The sequence below is a fragment of the Anas platyrhynchos genome, chromosome 1 (assembly GCF_047663525.1).
Source record: "Anas platyrhynchos isolate ZD024472 breed Pekin duck chromosome 1, IASCAAS_PekinDuck_T2T, whole genome shotgun sequence".
In the NCBI taxonomy this organism is placed as follows: Eukaryota; Metazoa; Chordata; class Aves; order Anseriformes; family Anatidae; genus Anas; species Anas platyrhynchos.
Window position 1 is genome coordinate 137,686,138 of NC_092587.1, and position 15,666 is coordinate 137,701,803.

At 42.9% G+C, this 15,666-nt stretch overlaps 2 protein-coding genes across 5 annotated transcripts in view; one reads left to right on the top strand and one right to left on the bottom strand.

The window, feature by feature from the left end:
• Nucleotides 1-15,666, top strand: part of CYFIP1 (cytoplasmic FMR1 interacting protein 1) — a 63,509-nt gene that overhangs the window by 33,407 nt on the left and 14,436 nt on the right. For all 4 annotated transcript variants that reach the window (XM_027446899.3, XM_027446895.3, XM_005024843.6 and 1 more), the window contains exons 23-24: nt 6,082-6,169; nt 15,130-15,273. In XM_027446899.3, the coding sequence (XP_027302700.1) occupies nt 6,082-6,169; nt 15,130-15,273 (232 nt within the window). The remainder of the gene's footprint in view (nt 1-6,081; nt 6,170-15,129; nt 15,274-15,666) is intronic.
• On the bottom strand, nt 10,083-14,850 carry LOC113840282 (fibronectin type III domain-containing protein 9). Its single transcript, XM_038173177.2, has 2 exons — nt 13,097-14,850; nt 10,083-11,532 (listed from the first exon to the last, which is right to left on the bottom strand). The coding sequence occupies exon 2, from the start codon at nt 11,410-11,412 to the stop codon at nt 10,738-10,740; it is 675 nt and encodes a 224-aa protein (XP_038029105.2). The 5' UTR covers nt 11,413-11,532; nt 13,097-14,850; the 3' UTR covers nt 10,083-10,737.

A 15,666-nucleotide genomic window follows, 5' to 3' on the forward strand; every position in this document is an offset into this window, starting at 1 on the left:
CAGTGTTCGCTGGATATGGTTTTATCTGTATTGCTGCTCTTTTCCATGTCTCTGGAACTTCTGGCTATTTTATTCCCATCAGTTGTGTGTTACTGAGCCTTCATAAGCCAGGGAAGTCTTGCAGTCTTACTCCGAAGTGCGAGTCCTTTTTAGAGCAGAGGACACTCATACGACATCATTCAGAGAAGCTGTACATTGCATTTCGTGTCATTTTTTTTGGTCTCAGGTGGTTCGTGCTGTATTTAAAAGTTTGGCTTTTCTAACTGAAAGCTTTTCTTTTAATTCAACTGATGTTAGCAGAAGACTCCGGGATATCGGTAGTGTTAGAGTTTTGTTCGTGGTGTCCTTCATTCCTGCTGTTGCAGCTGTTAAGGAGAGTGAGAAATGGAAAAAGGAAGCAAAAGGTGGGATCCACAATTTGAACGAGTGGCAGGCTCAGTAGTTGGACTTCCTGCTTGTGTGCTGTTTTTAGGATTTGTATTGCTTTTGGCTTTTAATTGGATTTTGCTGAAAGCCCTGTGAAGTGCCAGCAAAGTGGTATTGACCACTGAGCTGTAGGAAGAAGAGAAAGCCCAGTCTCGTCTCTCACTCTCTCCACGGAGTGCTTCCTCTGTCTGACATGTTCTTGCTGGTTATGCTGTGGTTTAGATCCAAGATTTTGTCAGGAGGCAAAAAAAACAAAAAAGAGTGGGTTTTGTGTTTAAGGTTTAGGAAAGAAGCTTCTGTTACATGAATCTGTCTTCGTGTTGAATGTATTTCTGGGGAAGCTACCCTGTGCGTGTTGGTGTGTCTGGAAATCAGTATTGGGATATTGGGTGTGCTGTGTTAACAATCACATAAGCGTAATGTTAAAAGAAAGTTTTGATGCAATGATGATGTTTCATGTGGCAGCCACAATGAATGATGTTCAGTAGCTCCTAGAACAGCTTAGCATCTGTCTGTCCCGCCTGGAAAGATTGCAGTAGTGCAGAGCGCAGTGCTCAGGAAGCAAGTGTAGGTGGCCAAGGGCTGCTGCTCGTCTACTTAAAAGCTGTATGCACAAATCAAGTTAGGCTGATCCTCGAGCTTATCAGATAATTATATCAGGAAAATTAATTTCAGAGATGCTAAAGAGAGCTGGATCCCAGGCAGTTAGTATGAACTTTAAATTCTCTCTGTATTTAACTTAGTGCAGGGTATTGTGTGCATGTACGTGAGTACCCAGTGACAGGCTCTGTATGAGCTGCCAGCTCAGTTCTTGACACTTGATAGGTAATGGCTTGCATGAAGCACGTGTGAGCGAGGGAAGAAAAGTAACAATAAAAGGCTGGAAGAAAGAGGAGTGTGTATAATGAAAAGCAGAGATGTTGCTTGGAGTTGGGCACTGGAGGTGGAGGTCCCAGGAAAGGTGTAGTATCTGTGCCTTGCCTTTTGTTAATTTGAGTACAGCTTACATGTCAGGATTGTTCTTTTAAAGCTAGTGTTTTGGCCAGATTAACTTGTGCTGCGTACCTTTCAAAGCGCTTCCCATGAGAATACTTGAACTTGATAATTTCAAATATTCATAAGAGTTCAAATTTTTACAAGGCCGCAGGTTTCATACAAAGGCTAGGGGTGTTCACACAGAAGTACTGAAACATGTTGCGTCTTTAATTACTTGAGATTTAGGAATTATATCTGATAATGTACAGAGATTAAAGAGTGAGGATCACTCTTTACACTTAGCAATTTAATAATTGGAGTTGCCAGTTTTCTGGATTTTACTCTTCTGGCTGGCTGCTCAGCTGCTGGTGAGGCGCTGTGTGGAGGAGGAGCTGGGAGATGAAAAGGAGGACCTCTGCGGGTGGGCAACAGCAGTGAAGCCCAAGGGTGTTTTTAATCTGTTTGTTGTCAGTCAGGAAAGAGAGGGAACAGGATTGTGATTAACAGCATGAGCACGAGAGCTGCAGTAGTGGATGAGGTCACAGGACTCTGATCATTCCCCCTGACCCTGGCAGCAGCCACGTAGATACTGAGTGTTTCCCACTCATCTTTTCTGTGCTGCTTGGGACTCTTTTGTCAGGATCTTTCCTTATGTTTCCCTTAGTTGTACGTTTTTCCAAGCCAAAGGTCTTTCTGCACCATGAGTCTTTCTCACGCTTATGCCCAGATCTGTACTTTCTTCATTCCCCTGTATCTTTGTGGAGTTAGGAGGACTGGGACTGTCCAGAGGAGTCAAAAGGCCTGAGGACAACTCCCAGACTTCTCTTCGTTCCTTTTCCAGTGTTTCTAGACACGTTTCCTTTTTCTGTCATGTTTTCTTTCTTTACTAATCCTGAACTGATCTTTTCCTTCTATGATAGCATGTTTTGTGCTCAGGGCTAACAGAGTGAGACGAGCGTGAGACAGCCTGGGTGTTTATTTGGATTGAGGGTTTTCTGGATTTCCTTGAAGCACTAATACAAGCTTCCCAAGACAGTAGTCAGGCTTCACTCATCTCAACTCCTCTCAACACATTATGATGTTACAAATTACAAATCTGTATTCTCTGCTAAAGATTCATGGGTACAGCACTCTTAAATGCAAGATGCCATGTTTTTTTGTGAGGATACAAAGTTACTACCAAATGAACGAAAAGATCAATTTTTCCTTTCTACCCTACCTCCAGGCTTTCTTCCCCCTTCCTTTCACAAGCTCTCTCTCTCTTTCTCATACTTCTTTTGAGACTATTTTTCACAAGAGAACAGCTGTTGTCTTGTCTTGTACATACCGTGTGATTGTCACTGCTCAGAAAAGTTTCCAGCCCTCTCAGACACTGCTGGAGCAAGTCTGAAAAGCCACACTGGCTTTGGAAGCAACTAGTTTAGTTTCTGCTACAAAGAGCCAAATGGTGCTGTTGTGCAGGTTGACATAAAGTAGGGTGGTTGTAGTCAAACAGCCCATCATATTTGACAAACACGTTATCTTCTCTTGCTTTAAGAAACAAATAAAAATAAAATCTTTCTGCCAGGAGGGAAGGCCAGAAAGAATGGGGATGGGGATAGAGTTTTAGGTAGCCATTATTCTTTTGTACTCTTTCATCTTGTTGTTTCCTTGTGCTTCAGTTTTTAGCCTCCTGTTCTCTCTCTCTCTCTCTCTCTCTCCTGAATATTTCAAGAATGTTTGTGTTTCCTTCATGAATGATAATCTGACATTTGCTGTTTAAAAAGATTAAGGCAAAGCATCTTTGCAACTACCCGAAGTCCAAAGCTTTCTTTTCTAGCTAAACATACACCTCATTTTGTTTGCTTTTTCTCCAGTAGCACCTTCCTTGAGTGTTAACCAGCGCTAATTCTGTCCATCTTCTCACCCTCCCTCACATCACCCTCTACTCCCCCCCACAAGCACCCGCTTTACAGCAGTCTTCCCAGCTGTTTAAAAAAGGCTTGGTTGTAAAACAGCAGAGGATATGGATGATCACTGTGAGATGAAGTTCAGAAAGTTTGAGGCTGCCTGAACTTGTGCCTGCAGTAGCAAGGAAGTGGTCTCATTGACCAAAGCAGCACCTCTCAGATTTCTCCTTATTTTCTTAAAGAGATGTTGGCAGTCAGCTTGTGAAGTGCTCACTATGAACTCCTTCCTGGTAGGCACCCCAGAAACACTGATATGAAATTATTTCATCCCTAAAATGTTTACTTTGGGGCTCACGTTTCCCTTTAGCAATCGTTGCAAAGCTCTGGTAAGCCAGCAGGCTTTTCATCGCTTAATCTGCTTTGGCTGCTTACAACCCATGTTGATTAAAATAGGTTACTATGAGATCATCAGCAATGATTAAAAATGATGATCTCGTAACGTGCCTAAACCTGCAGGCAGCAATATTGGAAGGAAAGTACAAATTTTGCCTAGTTTTATTGTTGGTATTCCAAGAGCTTAATTCTTCAATCCGTGAAAGAGATATTTCTGCTTCTTGAAGAGGAGCAGGAGGAAGCCAGCCTGCAGGATGCCAAAAAGAAAACATACCTGCACACTGAAAAAGTTTGAAGAGGAGCAGGTGATGCTGAACTGTAAAAGTTTCTCTGAAGCTTTTAGTGTAGTGGGAAGGAATGTCTAATATCTGAGTGATATACTGGCATTAGTCACGCACCTCCTAGAACGATGCAGCCTGTTTTCCCTGTTGGTTCTTCTGTACTTAGTCATAGCTCCTCTGTAAGATACCAAAGAAGTGTCTTGCTGTCTCTTGCTCCTACTTCCTTTTCATAACCTCATCCTTCCTTGGGGCATCTTTCCCTCACACCCTCAAGAAGGTATAAAGTTAGTGTTTACTTCAAATCTTTAAGAAACTTTTAAGGTTATTTTGTCTATAAATAAGGTTATTTTGACCCTTAAGGGGACTTTGTCTTTGGACACTAATGACATAGTAATCCAAATATGTTCATAATACCTTTTTGAAAAATGAAAGAAAAATAGTTGCAGCTCCCAAAGTCACGGGATGCACCCCAGCTTATAGTCTGAAATGTTCTTTTCCTTGGGAGAGAGGAGGGGAAGTTGTAAGTTGAGGAAATCTAAATGTAAGGAGGCTTAACTAAAAATATTAATATTTATAGTATCAAAACCAATACACATAGATGTTCATCTTCAAAAGCTTAGATGCAAGCACTTTCTGGACTTCAGCAAGTGTAAGTGCTTTTGGAAAGACAAGGCTAAGATATGTATAAACAAGCAGCTGTGAAACAGTTGGCGTGCCTGGTTTTGAGTGGATTAAAAAACAAGAAAACCTTGCCCCGAAGTTGTAGATTCTCAGAAGAATGATTCAGATTACTCAGGGGAAGAAAAGTAATGGAAATAACTTTAAACAACATGGTGCAATTTATACATGTTTGGGTGAAACCATTTTTGTTTAGCGTGGCTGTGCCAGTTTTCAGCTTGAAAATTTCTGATTTAAAAGCAGAATACCTATGGACTTTCCAGGCAAAATGCTCAATGAGTCATTTATTTTGTGTGTTAATTCAATTCAGACATTGAAAACAAAACCAGATTAGGATACAAGTGTATCTTATGATGTTTTAATGTACTACAAATTTCCTTTACTGAAACCTCCTCCTAAATGCAGTTTGTTTAGAGAGCTATCAGTTGCAACAGCTTGACCTGATACAAATATTTGGCGTACAGTTCTTAAATGACTGTTTTCCCACTTTCTTGTGCCTCTGCAGCTTTGCAACATTTACCAAGCGATCCTTTTTGCCAGGTTTAAAAAAAGAAAAAATAAATAAGCCACCCACAGGCACCTCTCCCCACACACACAGTTATTTTGCTTGGTTGAGCAAAGTGAAAGCAGAATGAGAATTGTAGAAGTTGATTAACTTCTTCCTCCACCAAAACTGTACTGTTGTAAAATGTGAATTGCGTGGTTCTCTGGCACTGTCAGAGCTCAGTTGTTCAGGAGAGGACCCAGATATGCAGCTTCTCAGATATAAGGGGACAGTTTGATCATGTCTTTTGCAGAACTCCACCTCTTTGTAGTTCTCTTCCCCTTATGATATACAGAGGTAATGCTCTTCATTAAAGGTGCTGTGTATTGCTACACACGGATTAGAACATCAGCAAAGTAGGATGAAATGTTTGAAACGCTTGTTTTGCTACAAGGATTGTGCCCTTCGTGCCTTTTTTTTTTTTTTTTAAGGTATGAACCTGAAGTATTTCTCCTCTTGTGAGTTTCTAGGGGAGGAGGAGACGAGCACAAACCAGCCATTTAGTAGGAATGCTATCTGAAGCTGTAGTTTATTCCTAAGTGCTTCATTTCAGAAGCACGAGGAACTCGCTTACTCTCTGAGAGGCTGTTGGTGCTTTGTTGGTTGCTTCTCTTTTTGCTGGGTTAGAGCACTGTTGGGAAATGGACCCTGTGCAGCACTGGGAAGAAGGGGGTCCCACTAAGTGATGGAGAATCACATGCTGAGTTGTGCCCAGGCGTTTGGGCAACGCAGGCTGTGCACTTCCCTGTTCCCAAGGTTGGTCTGAAAGGCAACTGGTCTCTGGCTTTCATTTTGTCTGTAGACAGAAACAGCAATATACAGGCTAATAAGGTACGTTAGGCACATGCTTAATAACCCAAGTGTGAATAATTCTTTCTTTCTTTTGTTTTCATAGATTTGTTCGGACCGTGCTGCCGTTCTCCCAGGAGTTTCAGAGGGATAAGCAGCCCAACGCACAGCCCCAGTATCTGTACGGATCAAAGGTTGGATTTCATTCCCTTTGGTTTGCCAATGTTTAAAGGCATCACTTTAATTATAGAAATTATGGAATGTGAAAGCTTTTAAAAAGGGACTTGCATGCGTTTTGTGACTATTTTCAGTTCAACATACACTTTTTTCAGATTTCACTGTGAAGATCACCATATGTTTTAACCAGAGTGTAAGCGATCGGTCTGATGGTTAGTCTTATTTGACACAGCTAAAAATAATTCCTTCCCCAACCACCTTGCATTGCAGTTGCTCGTAGTGTCAGAGCAGACTTGGAAAAAAAGAGCAGTCAGCTGGGGGAGTGAGAATGAGAGCCCATCTTGGGTGCAGCTGCTCCCTTGCTACAGTGCTGGAGATTGTGAGAGCAGGAGAAAAGGGAGCAGTTAGGAAAAGCTGCTTTAGTTACTACCTGACTTAAATTGTACAATTTAGACTGACTGTCCTAAACTATCTGATGTTAAGTGCTTAAATTATTTTAAAGAAAATGTAGCATTTCTTTGGAGTCTTCAACCTGAGGATGTCAGTCTTTTTTTGATGAACTTGGCCTTCAGGTCATCTATCTCCTGATCCTGTATCAGCTTTGTCTTTGCTTTGCCAATTAGGAGTGCCTAGAAGGTTTATGCAAGTTCCCAGTAGAAGCGTATGTGATTTGCAGTCGTGTGCTTTGTGAAGCTACAAATTTTAGTCCTAATGAATCTGCTGCTCTTGTAAAACTTTAATGCTTTAAAGTGCAGAAGAGTCGGAAAAGGATTCACATTTCTGTAGTATGGAATGATAACACCCGATCGTCTGGTCCTGTGAATGGTTTTTTATATAACTGTTCTCCAACTGGGAACAGTAAAATATAGGCAAACAGGATTCTCTTACATTAGAGTTACTGTGTTCTTTACTATTTTGGGAATTCACCAGATGCTGTGTAAAGAGCAAAAAGCCCACTGAATTTAGTACAGATTGCTGACTTAATTTATCTAAGTGATGATACAGTGGGCTGAGGGAGAGAGGATTTACTGGAGAACCTTTTTTTTTTTTTTCTCATCAGTCAGGTTACATTATTAAAATGAGTTTAGCAACCTTTACTCTGAGAGCTAAACATTTTTAGAAATCTGATTATTTTTCCATATTGCTATGAGCAGGAGCAATCAAAGGGGTTCTAAAATGCATTTCTGGAGCAAATTCAGTAACTAAATATGCCTTTGGTAGCAAATATTTCTGACCCTGTGGCTCTAAGTGTTTCTTGAATCTGTTTTAGAATTGAGGATATCTGAATGGAATTTGAAGAAGACGTTTCTGCTTTATGTAGCAAGCAACTGATTGTATTTCTTACATGATGGGTGCTGCAAATTCTGGAGTGTGATATCATTATGAGACATTATTCTCTGCACTATATAGACAGCTTGTCACAGAGTGCATCTAGTCTCTGTGTTATTTCAGTCCTTTAACTGTTACGCTGTTCAATTGCCTTGATGTCTGGATAATAGGGGAATGTTAAGTAGCCGTGTATTTTTGGTTTTATTGTCTTCTTTTGTTAGGCATTGGAACGGGCTGCCCAGGGAAGTGGTGGAGTCACCATCCCTGGAGGTCTTTAAAAGACGTTTAGATGTAGAGCTTAGGGATATGGTTTAGAGGGGACTGTTAGTGTTAGGTCAGAGGTTGGACTCGGTGATCTTGAGGTCTCTTCCAACCTAGAAATTCTGTGATTCTGTGATTCTTTTTTGGATTTCTTGAACTATTCAAAATATCCAGGTAAGTACTTTGTATTGGCCAGATCGCCAAGGAATGGTTTCTTTTTGTATTGAACCTTTGCTGGTTGGTTTTGAGCAATCTGTGGTGTTTATTTAGGTCGAGACAATGGCTTCGTGGTTTCCCGTGCAGGCACACGCTCATACATGCATCTACTAGATTGAAGCTTAAACACTCGCTGTGCAGAATTTTTGCACAAGTGAAATGCTTGCTTAGGAATAATTAAAGATCTTTTTTTAGTGTTGGTCTCAAGGGGTTCACATGTCAGATATTTCTACATGGTTCAAAGCATGTGATCTGCGTTAATGTGTGTTCCTGTTTGTCGTAGACAGTTGAGTCCGCATTCTCTATTGCCTCTAATTTTCTGAGCGTGATTTCCATCTGATTAGCAAAACAAAAGCCCACAGACACGATTTACTTCTCCTGGCTGGCATGGGAGCAGGGCTGTCAGGTAGGAAGGAGCTTGCCTGCAGAAGCTCGTCAGCTGTCTAAGGGAGCTGGCATACCTTGAAAACTCACTGAGTGTGGTCGCTGAAATCCCTTCACTCTGTTGAAATGTGTGTAGGATTAGCGAAATTAAATTAATGTCAGCAGACTGAAATTTGGAAACGCGGGCTGGAGGCATAAAATAATAGTGGATATATAACAAAGAGCCTCTTCTAGGGATTTGAAAGAACACCTCCCAAACATTGTCACATTTGTATGTCTTCTGCGTTACGTTTATCTGCTGCTGGTGCACAAATAAGCAGCATTTGGCACCATGTTGCATCTTGGTATCAGCTTAGCAGTCACTTCAAATGTTTGCCCTTTATTATTTGAGTGTTAAAACTGGACCGTGAACTACCAAAACACAGGATTGCCAAAAGGAACCCGAGCAGATCTGTAGTAAAATTTTCTGAGCAAGAGTTGAAGAATCCCGTAGCTCTGTGTGTGTGTGTGATGTTCTTGAAAACCAATGCAGAAGTCCTTAAATGACACTGTGTGTGCATTCCTCTTTTCTGGTGGGAGCAAGACAACCCCTTGCTTGTGAAACGATGTATTTATCCAAGCAGTGCATAGTAAACTCCTGGAGTGGAATGGGTTTATATTTAGATGAAGGAAATCCCTTTCCTGGGAACACTTCCATGTTTAGCTCCTTACCTTCTCAAGATGATGTGCACACAAACACACACACATGAACACGTTTTCTGCTTAAACAATACATTCAGGAGTTAAATCGCCTCAAAGCTGCTTTAAGACTGAGCTGCCCCTTGTGTTCTCAGTATGGGATACACACATGTATAAATAATACACAAATACTACGTAAATATACGGATAGGATTGCCTCAAAATCCACAGCAAGAAACAGAGATGCAGAAAAATAAAGTCTTTTCCAATGGCCCAAGATGTTGGTAGAGATGAGAATTTATGTCTCCTGGCTCGGTACCTTTAACATTAAAACAATATTTTCGCTCTTTTACAAACTCCTGGTCAGAGGAGTGTTATTAATTTAATTACAAGACCATTTGAAAGCATTTTTTCTGCCCCTTCCTCCCCAGCTGCCCCTTTTGGGAAGGCAACCTGTCATATTGCCTTCGTGTTCTGAAGAGAGTTTTTCAGGGCGTTTCATCAATCACCTGTTTTATGAATCACAGCAGCACAGCGCTGTCATCTTCGCAGTTTATTCGAGATTGGTTTGTAAGACAAAGAGAAATGCTTGGCAGCTGGAGGAAATGCTGTGCAGGGGGTGGAGAAGGTGTTACTGCTGCCTTAACAAAGATCCCTTTGGAAGTTTTTTCCTAAAATTAACGCTTACCCTTCATTTGGCACACATTTTCTGCATATTTTACCTATCCTAGGAGGAAAAAAGACATCAGACTGAGGTCAGTTCCTGCATTTCTAGCAGGATGAGGGCTGAGGTCTCTCTCAAGTTGTGGTAAGTGTTGCCCGAACACAGTAACTGCAAAGCCCCATTGCCTGCTGTGAAATGTTCAGCCCATGCTCTCCTGCCAAGCTCGTACACCAGCTGGGCTGCCAGATGCAGTGGCAGTGGGGGCAGCTGCCCAGCCTGCTCCTGGTGCAGGAGCCGGGTCAGCGAGAGCTGGCTGTACATGTATGGGTTCCTGCTGATAGCGCTTCACAAGGCCTGCAGTCACCGTGCCTCTTGGTTTTCAGAAATACCACATCATGCAGCGTTAGCAAGATTTATTACGTTTTTACGGAACATAAATTCACTTCAGGGATTTCAGACAGAGTGACTTACACACACAAGCCAGACAAGATGCATCATTTTGCCAGGGTGAACAGATTTCTGTCTGAAGGGCTTTTTCTTGCCGCGACGTCCACAGGCGCAGTTAGATGACTAGCAGATTGGATTGGTACCAAAATAAAATGCCTGTTGGCGTGTTTTTACTTCCTTGCCCCCTTGGTCCTACAAAACTTACGGTATGGTTGGACAGAAACTTGCAGCTGATGGATAAGTTTTATTATTTAAACTGAAGGGGAGGGAGGATGAAGGACCGGCAGCTGCTTCTCTGAGCCCTGCTGCCTCTACAGGGAGTCACTGCGGTGCGTAAAGGAGCTTCTGGTGGGTGCTGAAGAGCTCCAAGTAAGACATCCCAGGGTATTTCACCGCATTTTGAAGCAGCAAAGTGCAGCAGAGAGTCATGGGCAGCCCAAACCTTTGCCCCTGAGTACTTGAGGCAGCGCGAGGGTGTCGGATGGGGCCGTGAGGGCAGCAGGCACAGACGAGCAGCCATGTCACGAGTGGTGACAAAGCACGCGATGGGGTTGAAGGATGGGGATGTCCCAAGTGGCAGGAGATCTCCTCCCTGCCGAAAGGCTTCTAATTGATGGCAGAGTACAGCCCGGCCCTTGGCACTCGCTCCTGGCTCTCGGCCGCGGGCCGGCAGGGCTGCTGGCAGGCTGACGGGTTGGCTATGATGGTGGCCAGCTGGATGCCGCCCGCCTGCTGCTCCTCCTCGCTGTCCCGCCTCCCTCTGCCCTGCACGCCGAGCTCCTGGGAGGCTCCCGCTGCGCTTTTGGTCCACGTCTTCCCCGGGTCCCATTCGGCGGACCCGGCTCGGCCCCGCGGGCGCTCGCGCCTCCTGCGGCACAGCAGGTGCAGGCAGCCGTAGAGGAGGACAGCGGCGATGACGAGGAGCAGGAGGCTGCTGGCCAGCCAGATGCCCAGCGCCAGCTCCTTTTTGGCAGTGCTGGCGGACGCCGGGTCGCGTTGCAGCGTGTTGAAGACCCGGCACTGGTCGCTGGAGGGGTTGGCGGACTGGCAGGTGACACAGAGGATGTAGGTGGTCAGCGGGGTCAGGTTCTCCACCACGAAGGACGAGCGGCTGGCGGGCACCCTCTCCTCCTTCTGGAAGCTCTTCCTCGAGTAGCTGGCCGGAGTGCTCCTCCAGTTGGGGTGGTACATGACGCTGTAAAAGCTGTCGGCGCAGCTGGCCAGCTGGGGCCAGATCACCACTGCCGTGTTCCCGGTGATGTTTTGGACGGTAATGCCCATTGCTGAGCTGCTCAGGGGGGTCCTTTCCCAGCAGGGGTCTTCGGGAAGGGGAGCTTAGTGTTTCCCAGGGAGATAACTGAGAGGTGGTGCTGCTGGGGATACCGCGTGGATCGTAGTGCTCTGTAATTAAAAAAAAATAATTGAGTTTATTAGGAAACAGCTCTCTTAGCTCAAAACTGTCTATTTCTTTGCCAAGGCTAAAAACACACGTAGAGAAATTCAGCCAGAGCTGCTGCCTGCGCAGGTGATCAGTTATATCTCATCTCAGTTGTATCCCATCTCCTCGAGAGGTGGTGTATTTTGCAGGATTGGGATTTGGGGAGCCGCTTCCTTACCAAGGCATTTTCAGGTTGCTCTGCTCTTACGGTGGGGAACCAGAGGATGTTGGCCCTCAGTGCCTCGTTCAAAGTTTGCCTCTGTCATTTTCAGTATACGTGCTGTGTGCATAAGTACTACAGCCCCCAGAATAAAGCACTGGGTATTGTTCTCTAGAGGAATTTGCATTTAGGTGGAACTGCAAAACAAAACAGTGCGTAGAAACATCGCAGTTTCTGTGCAGTTTCCTAAGTGCTCCTTTTAAGGAATAGCTTCCTTTTGGGACAAAAAGTTGGCTTCTGCCTTGGTAGACTTAAATTAAAATTGTTCCTTTATAACAAAACAAATACTAATAACAGCCAGTGGGTGTTTTTGTTTGTTTGGGAGGTTTGGTTTTTGCTTTGCTATGGAGGTAACTTTTTGAGAAGAGCCTCCCTGAACAATTCAGTCTGATTGTCTTTTGGTTTAATTCTCGGTTTCCAGCGGCAGTCATGTGAAAGTTTTTTTCTGCTGTGAAAGTTCCTTGCTTTTTTGGGTACGTAAATGCCAGCAGTAGGACTGTGTTTCATTGTTTATGACTTCGGTATAAAAATGAATTATGTTTTGTGATGATCAGTGTTAAGATGTTAAGTCTCCTGGCTAAATAACAATTTCCTGATGAAGAAAGCTCATAAAATTTGCTTGTAATATGTTCTGAGATTATTCTGTAATACTTTAATTGCATTTCACACTAGATGGGAGGCTGGCAAAATATATATTATTTTATTGGGACCTTGATAGTTGCGTTGCATTAATAATTCCCTTTAAGTAGGAAAATTGTTGCTCAAGGCTTTTGGATTGTACTTAGCTCTTCTCCCTGCTTCCCAGTATGTTTATTTTCATGACAATACAAAACCTTAGGACTGATCTGGGTAGATGCTGCCTTTCTAATCATGCTCTATTTCAGAGTGCGCTCTTTTTGATAAAGCAACAGGATAAAGACACTGAGTTTGCTATCACATAAACTTACTAGACAGACATTTTGACATCTAACCAACTCCTGCAAATATTAAAATCAGGCACATTAGTAACGTCAGCATTCCTACTTGCTCTTTTGTTTCCTTTTTTTAGTTGGTAGCTTCCAATTACTTAAAATTATATATATATATTTAATAGAACTCTTCCTTAACACTGTCTAGAAACAACAGCTTCTTCATCACAGCATTTTGTAAGTAGAGTTTTTGGGGGTTTATTAGTAATAGTAGTTTAATTAGTAACAGTAGGAATAGGTTCTGATTTTTTTTTATAGAACATCAGCTGTTAGATACAGAATTACTGGCAAGTTAATGTTTGGAAACCACATTTGGTGTTTTAAAAAGTCAGTACTTACCATCACTTCCCGACAGAGCTTTCAGAACAGGATTTTCAGGTGCGGATGCAAAAATAACATAACCACTAAATCTTCTGTATCGTTTCCCACAGGAGTTAGTTGCTTCATGATCTCTGCTTTTTCTTCCCCCTGGACTGAATCCTCACTGCTTGATACTTTCAGATTTTTTCCCTGGTGCTGGTTGTGGCATGGCTTCTTCATCTCTTCTGCTGAAATTCATGCACATCTTGTCTAAAGATGCAGTTTGCCTTGGTTTTCAAAGAGCAGAGAGGAGGATAATAATGTCTTTTTCCTCCTGTATTGCTTCCTTCTTGGACAGGGTAGTGCCAGCACATCCCTGTTATATGCTCCTGTGCCTGTACCAGTGATGCTGTGAGTGATTAATGCTAGCACTTGGATGACATCAGCAACTAGCATCTCTTTTTTTTTGTTACATTTAAGTAGGGGAGGGAGCAAGCATAGCTGAAAAAACATTGAGCTCCCTCCCTCTTCCCTCCTCTCCTTCCACCCGCAGCCTTGTTACTGGCATTTTCCCTAAATACTTTGGTTTTGAGCATCCCGGAGGTGTGTGCTGGTGTTTTCCAAATCCCTCATCACAGTTCACAAAGCTCTGCTAACCTGGTGTTCACAGGTGGACCATGTTAGGTGCTGCTCCATGAAGGTTACATTAAAGAAAGATGTATTTTTAGATGTAGCTGAAATAGTTTGGATACGTTTAACCTGCAGACCTACCTGACCGAAAACATCAAAGAGAAGGATGAAGTCCTGCCTTTTGGCGGATAACTGTGTATAAAATGCTTCACCTGTTGGGACATTTATCTGCAAGTGTTTTTGTAATGTTTTATCGGTGTTCATTCCATTCAGTGCCCCAGATTTCCTTTCTGTAAGTGGAGAGCTATGCAAATAGGTATGTGGTATGTGAGGGACTGTGGCTTCAGGCTTCTGGCCAGCAGTGGCTGTTTGGAATTGAGCCTTTTTGTCAGCTCGGATCCAGCAGGAGTGTGAGCGTTGCATATGGAGGCTAATAATTAGCCCAGCATCTATTTTGGGTTACATTCATGGAAAAGATGGCTGAGAATTCAAAACCAGCTTTCCTCCACAAAACCAACACAAGGACGCTGTCCTTAAACCAGACTCCACAGGCTGACAGAAGGCACCTCGGGCATCATCTGGAGCAGGGGCACCTCCAGGAGCTTGCTCAGGGCCATTCCCAATCAGATTTTCAACATCTCCAAGGACACAGAGACTCCACAGCCTCACCCTTTTGACCACTGTAACAGTAATAAAGTTTTTTTCTGATGTTTAAAATGGATTGTTCTGACTGAACAATCCAGCTCTGTCTCTCCTTGTAGGATGGATGCTCCAGCAAACAGTTTCTAAATCCCTGCATGGCACCAGTCTGTATACTTCTGCTCACTTTGAAGAAATACACGTTAATATGGCCAAGCACCTGACCCTTTTTATACAATTCCAGGAGAATTTCCATGAGGTTACGCCCCAGGCTTGGATTTTCTTTCATGCTGTGTACAGCTAAGATGTTTGAAAAAGAGAGATCTAATTAGCTGCAGAGTCCACTCACTGCAAAAGGCTGTTTCTTTTATTTTTTTTTTTTGTAATTGAGTCCTCAGAGGTTTAAAACACTCACTGTGAACTGAAAATTGAAGTCACTTCTTTCAAGATGTTTTGTACATAAAATGGGCTGTGTAGGAATAGAAGCTGTGCTTTGACTTCATGTACTACTCAGCCTTTTCCACCTGTGGAAGCAGAAAAATATGAAAGAGGAAAATTTCGTGGCTCTATAAATGGCAAGTGAAGGATACCTGGTTAACAAATATTGTTTAGAGGAACTCCCTTGCTGAGCAAGAAAAACCTGTCTTACAGAAGAGAAGCTTCGGTTTAACTTCCTGGATAGAGAGTGAAACACGAAGTTGTTTTATTTTTTAATATGCTTAAAAATTGTGTTTAAGTGCGATTATTACTAAGATGCAGTCAGCTGAAATTTTCATTAATCAAATCTACTTTTCTCATTTTAGGCACTGAATCTGGCATATTCCAGTATCTACAGCAACTACAGGAATTTTGTGGGCCCCCCTCACTTTAAAGTCATCTGCAGGCTTCTTGGGTATCAGGGGATTGCTGTGGTGATGGAGGAGTTGCTGAAAGTCGTCAAGAGCTTGGTATGCCAATTGTCTGTCACTGTTATTATTCCACATGGCTTCTGATAGGAAATACCTTAAGAAAAGCAAAATGAAAGTAAGATTCCTAAGGAAAGTAAGATCTCAAGTAAAACTAAAGTGTTACATCTACTGAAGTTCAATATAAACTCTATTTGAGAGTACCCAGTGCCTTGTGAAAGTAATAGATGTGCCTTGGTAATCTGAGCAGTGTTTTGAAAACCTTGGATTCGGGTTTGGGGAGACTCACGCTGGTAGGACATGGGTAAACTCTGGAAAATGTTTCAAATGAACTGATTTGCTTTCTCAGAGTATTTGGAGCTGGCATGTGCTTTCTGCCTTCCCTAACCTCAGGGCTGTCATTAATAACAGCATGGACAGATGACGTTTAATAAC

Coding starts and splice junctions, on each gene's coding strand:
- LOC113840282 (XM_038173177.2), bottom strand. CDS start 11,412: ATGGGCATTACCGTCCAAAACATCACCGGGAACACGGCAGTGGTGATC.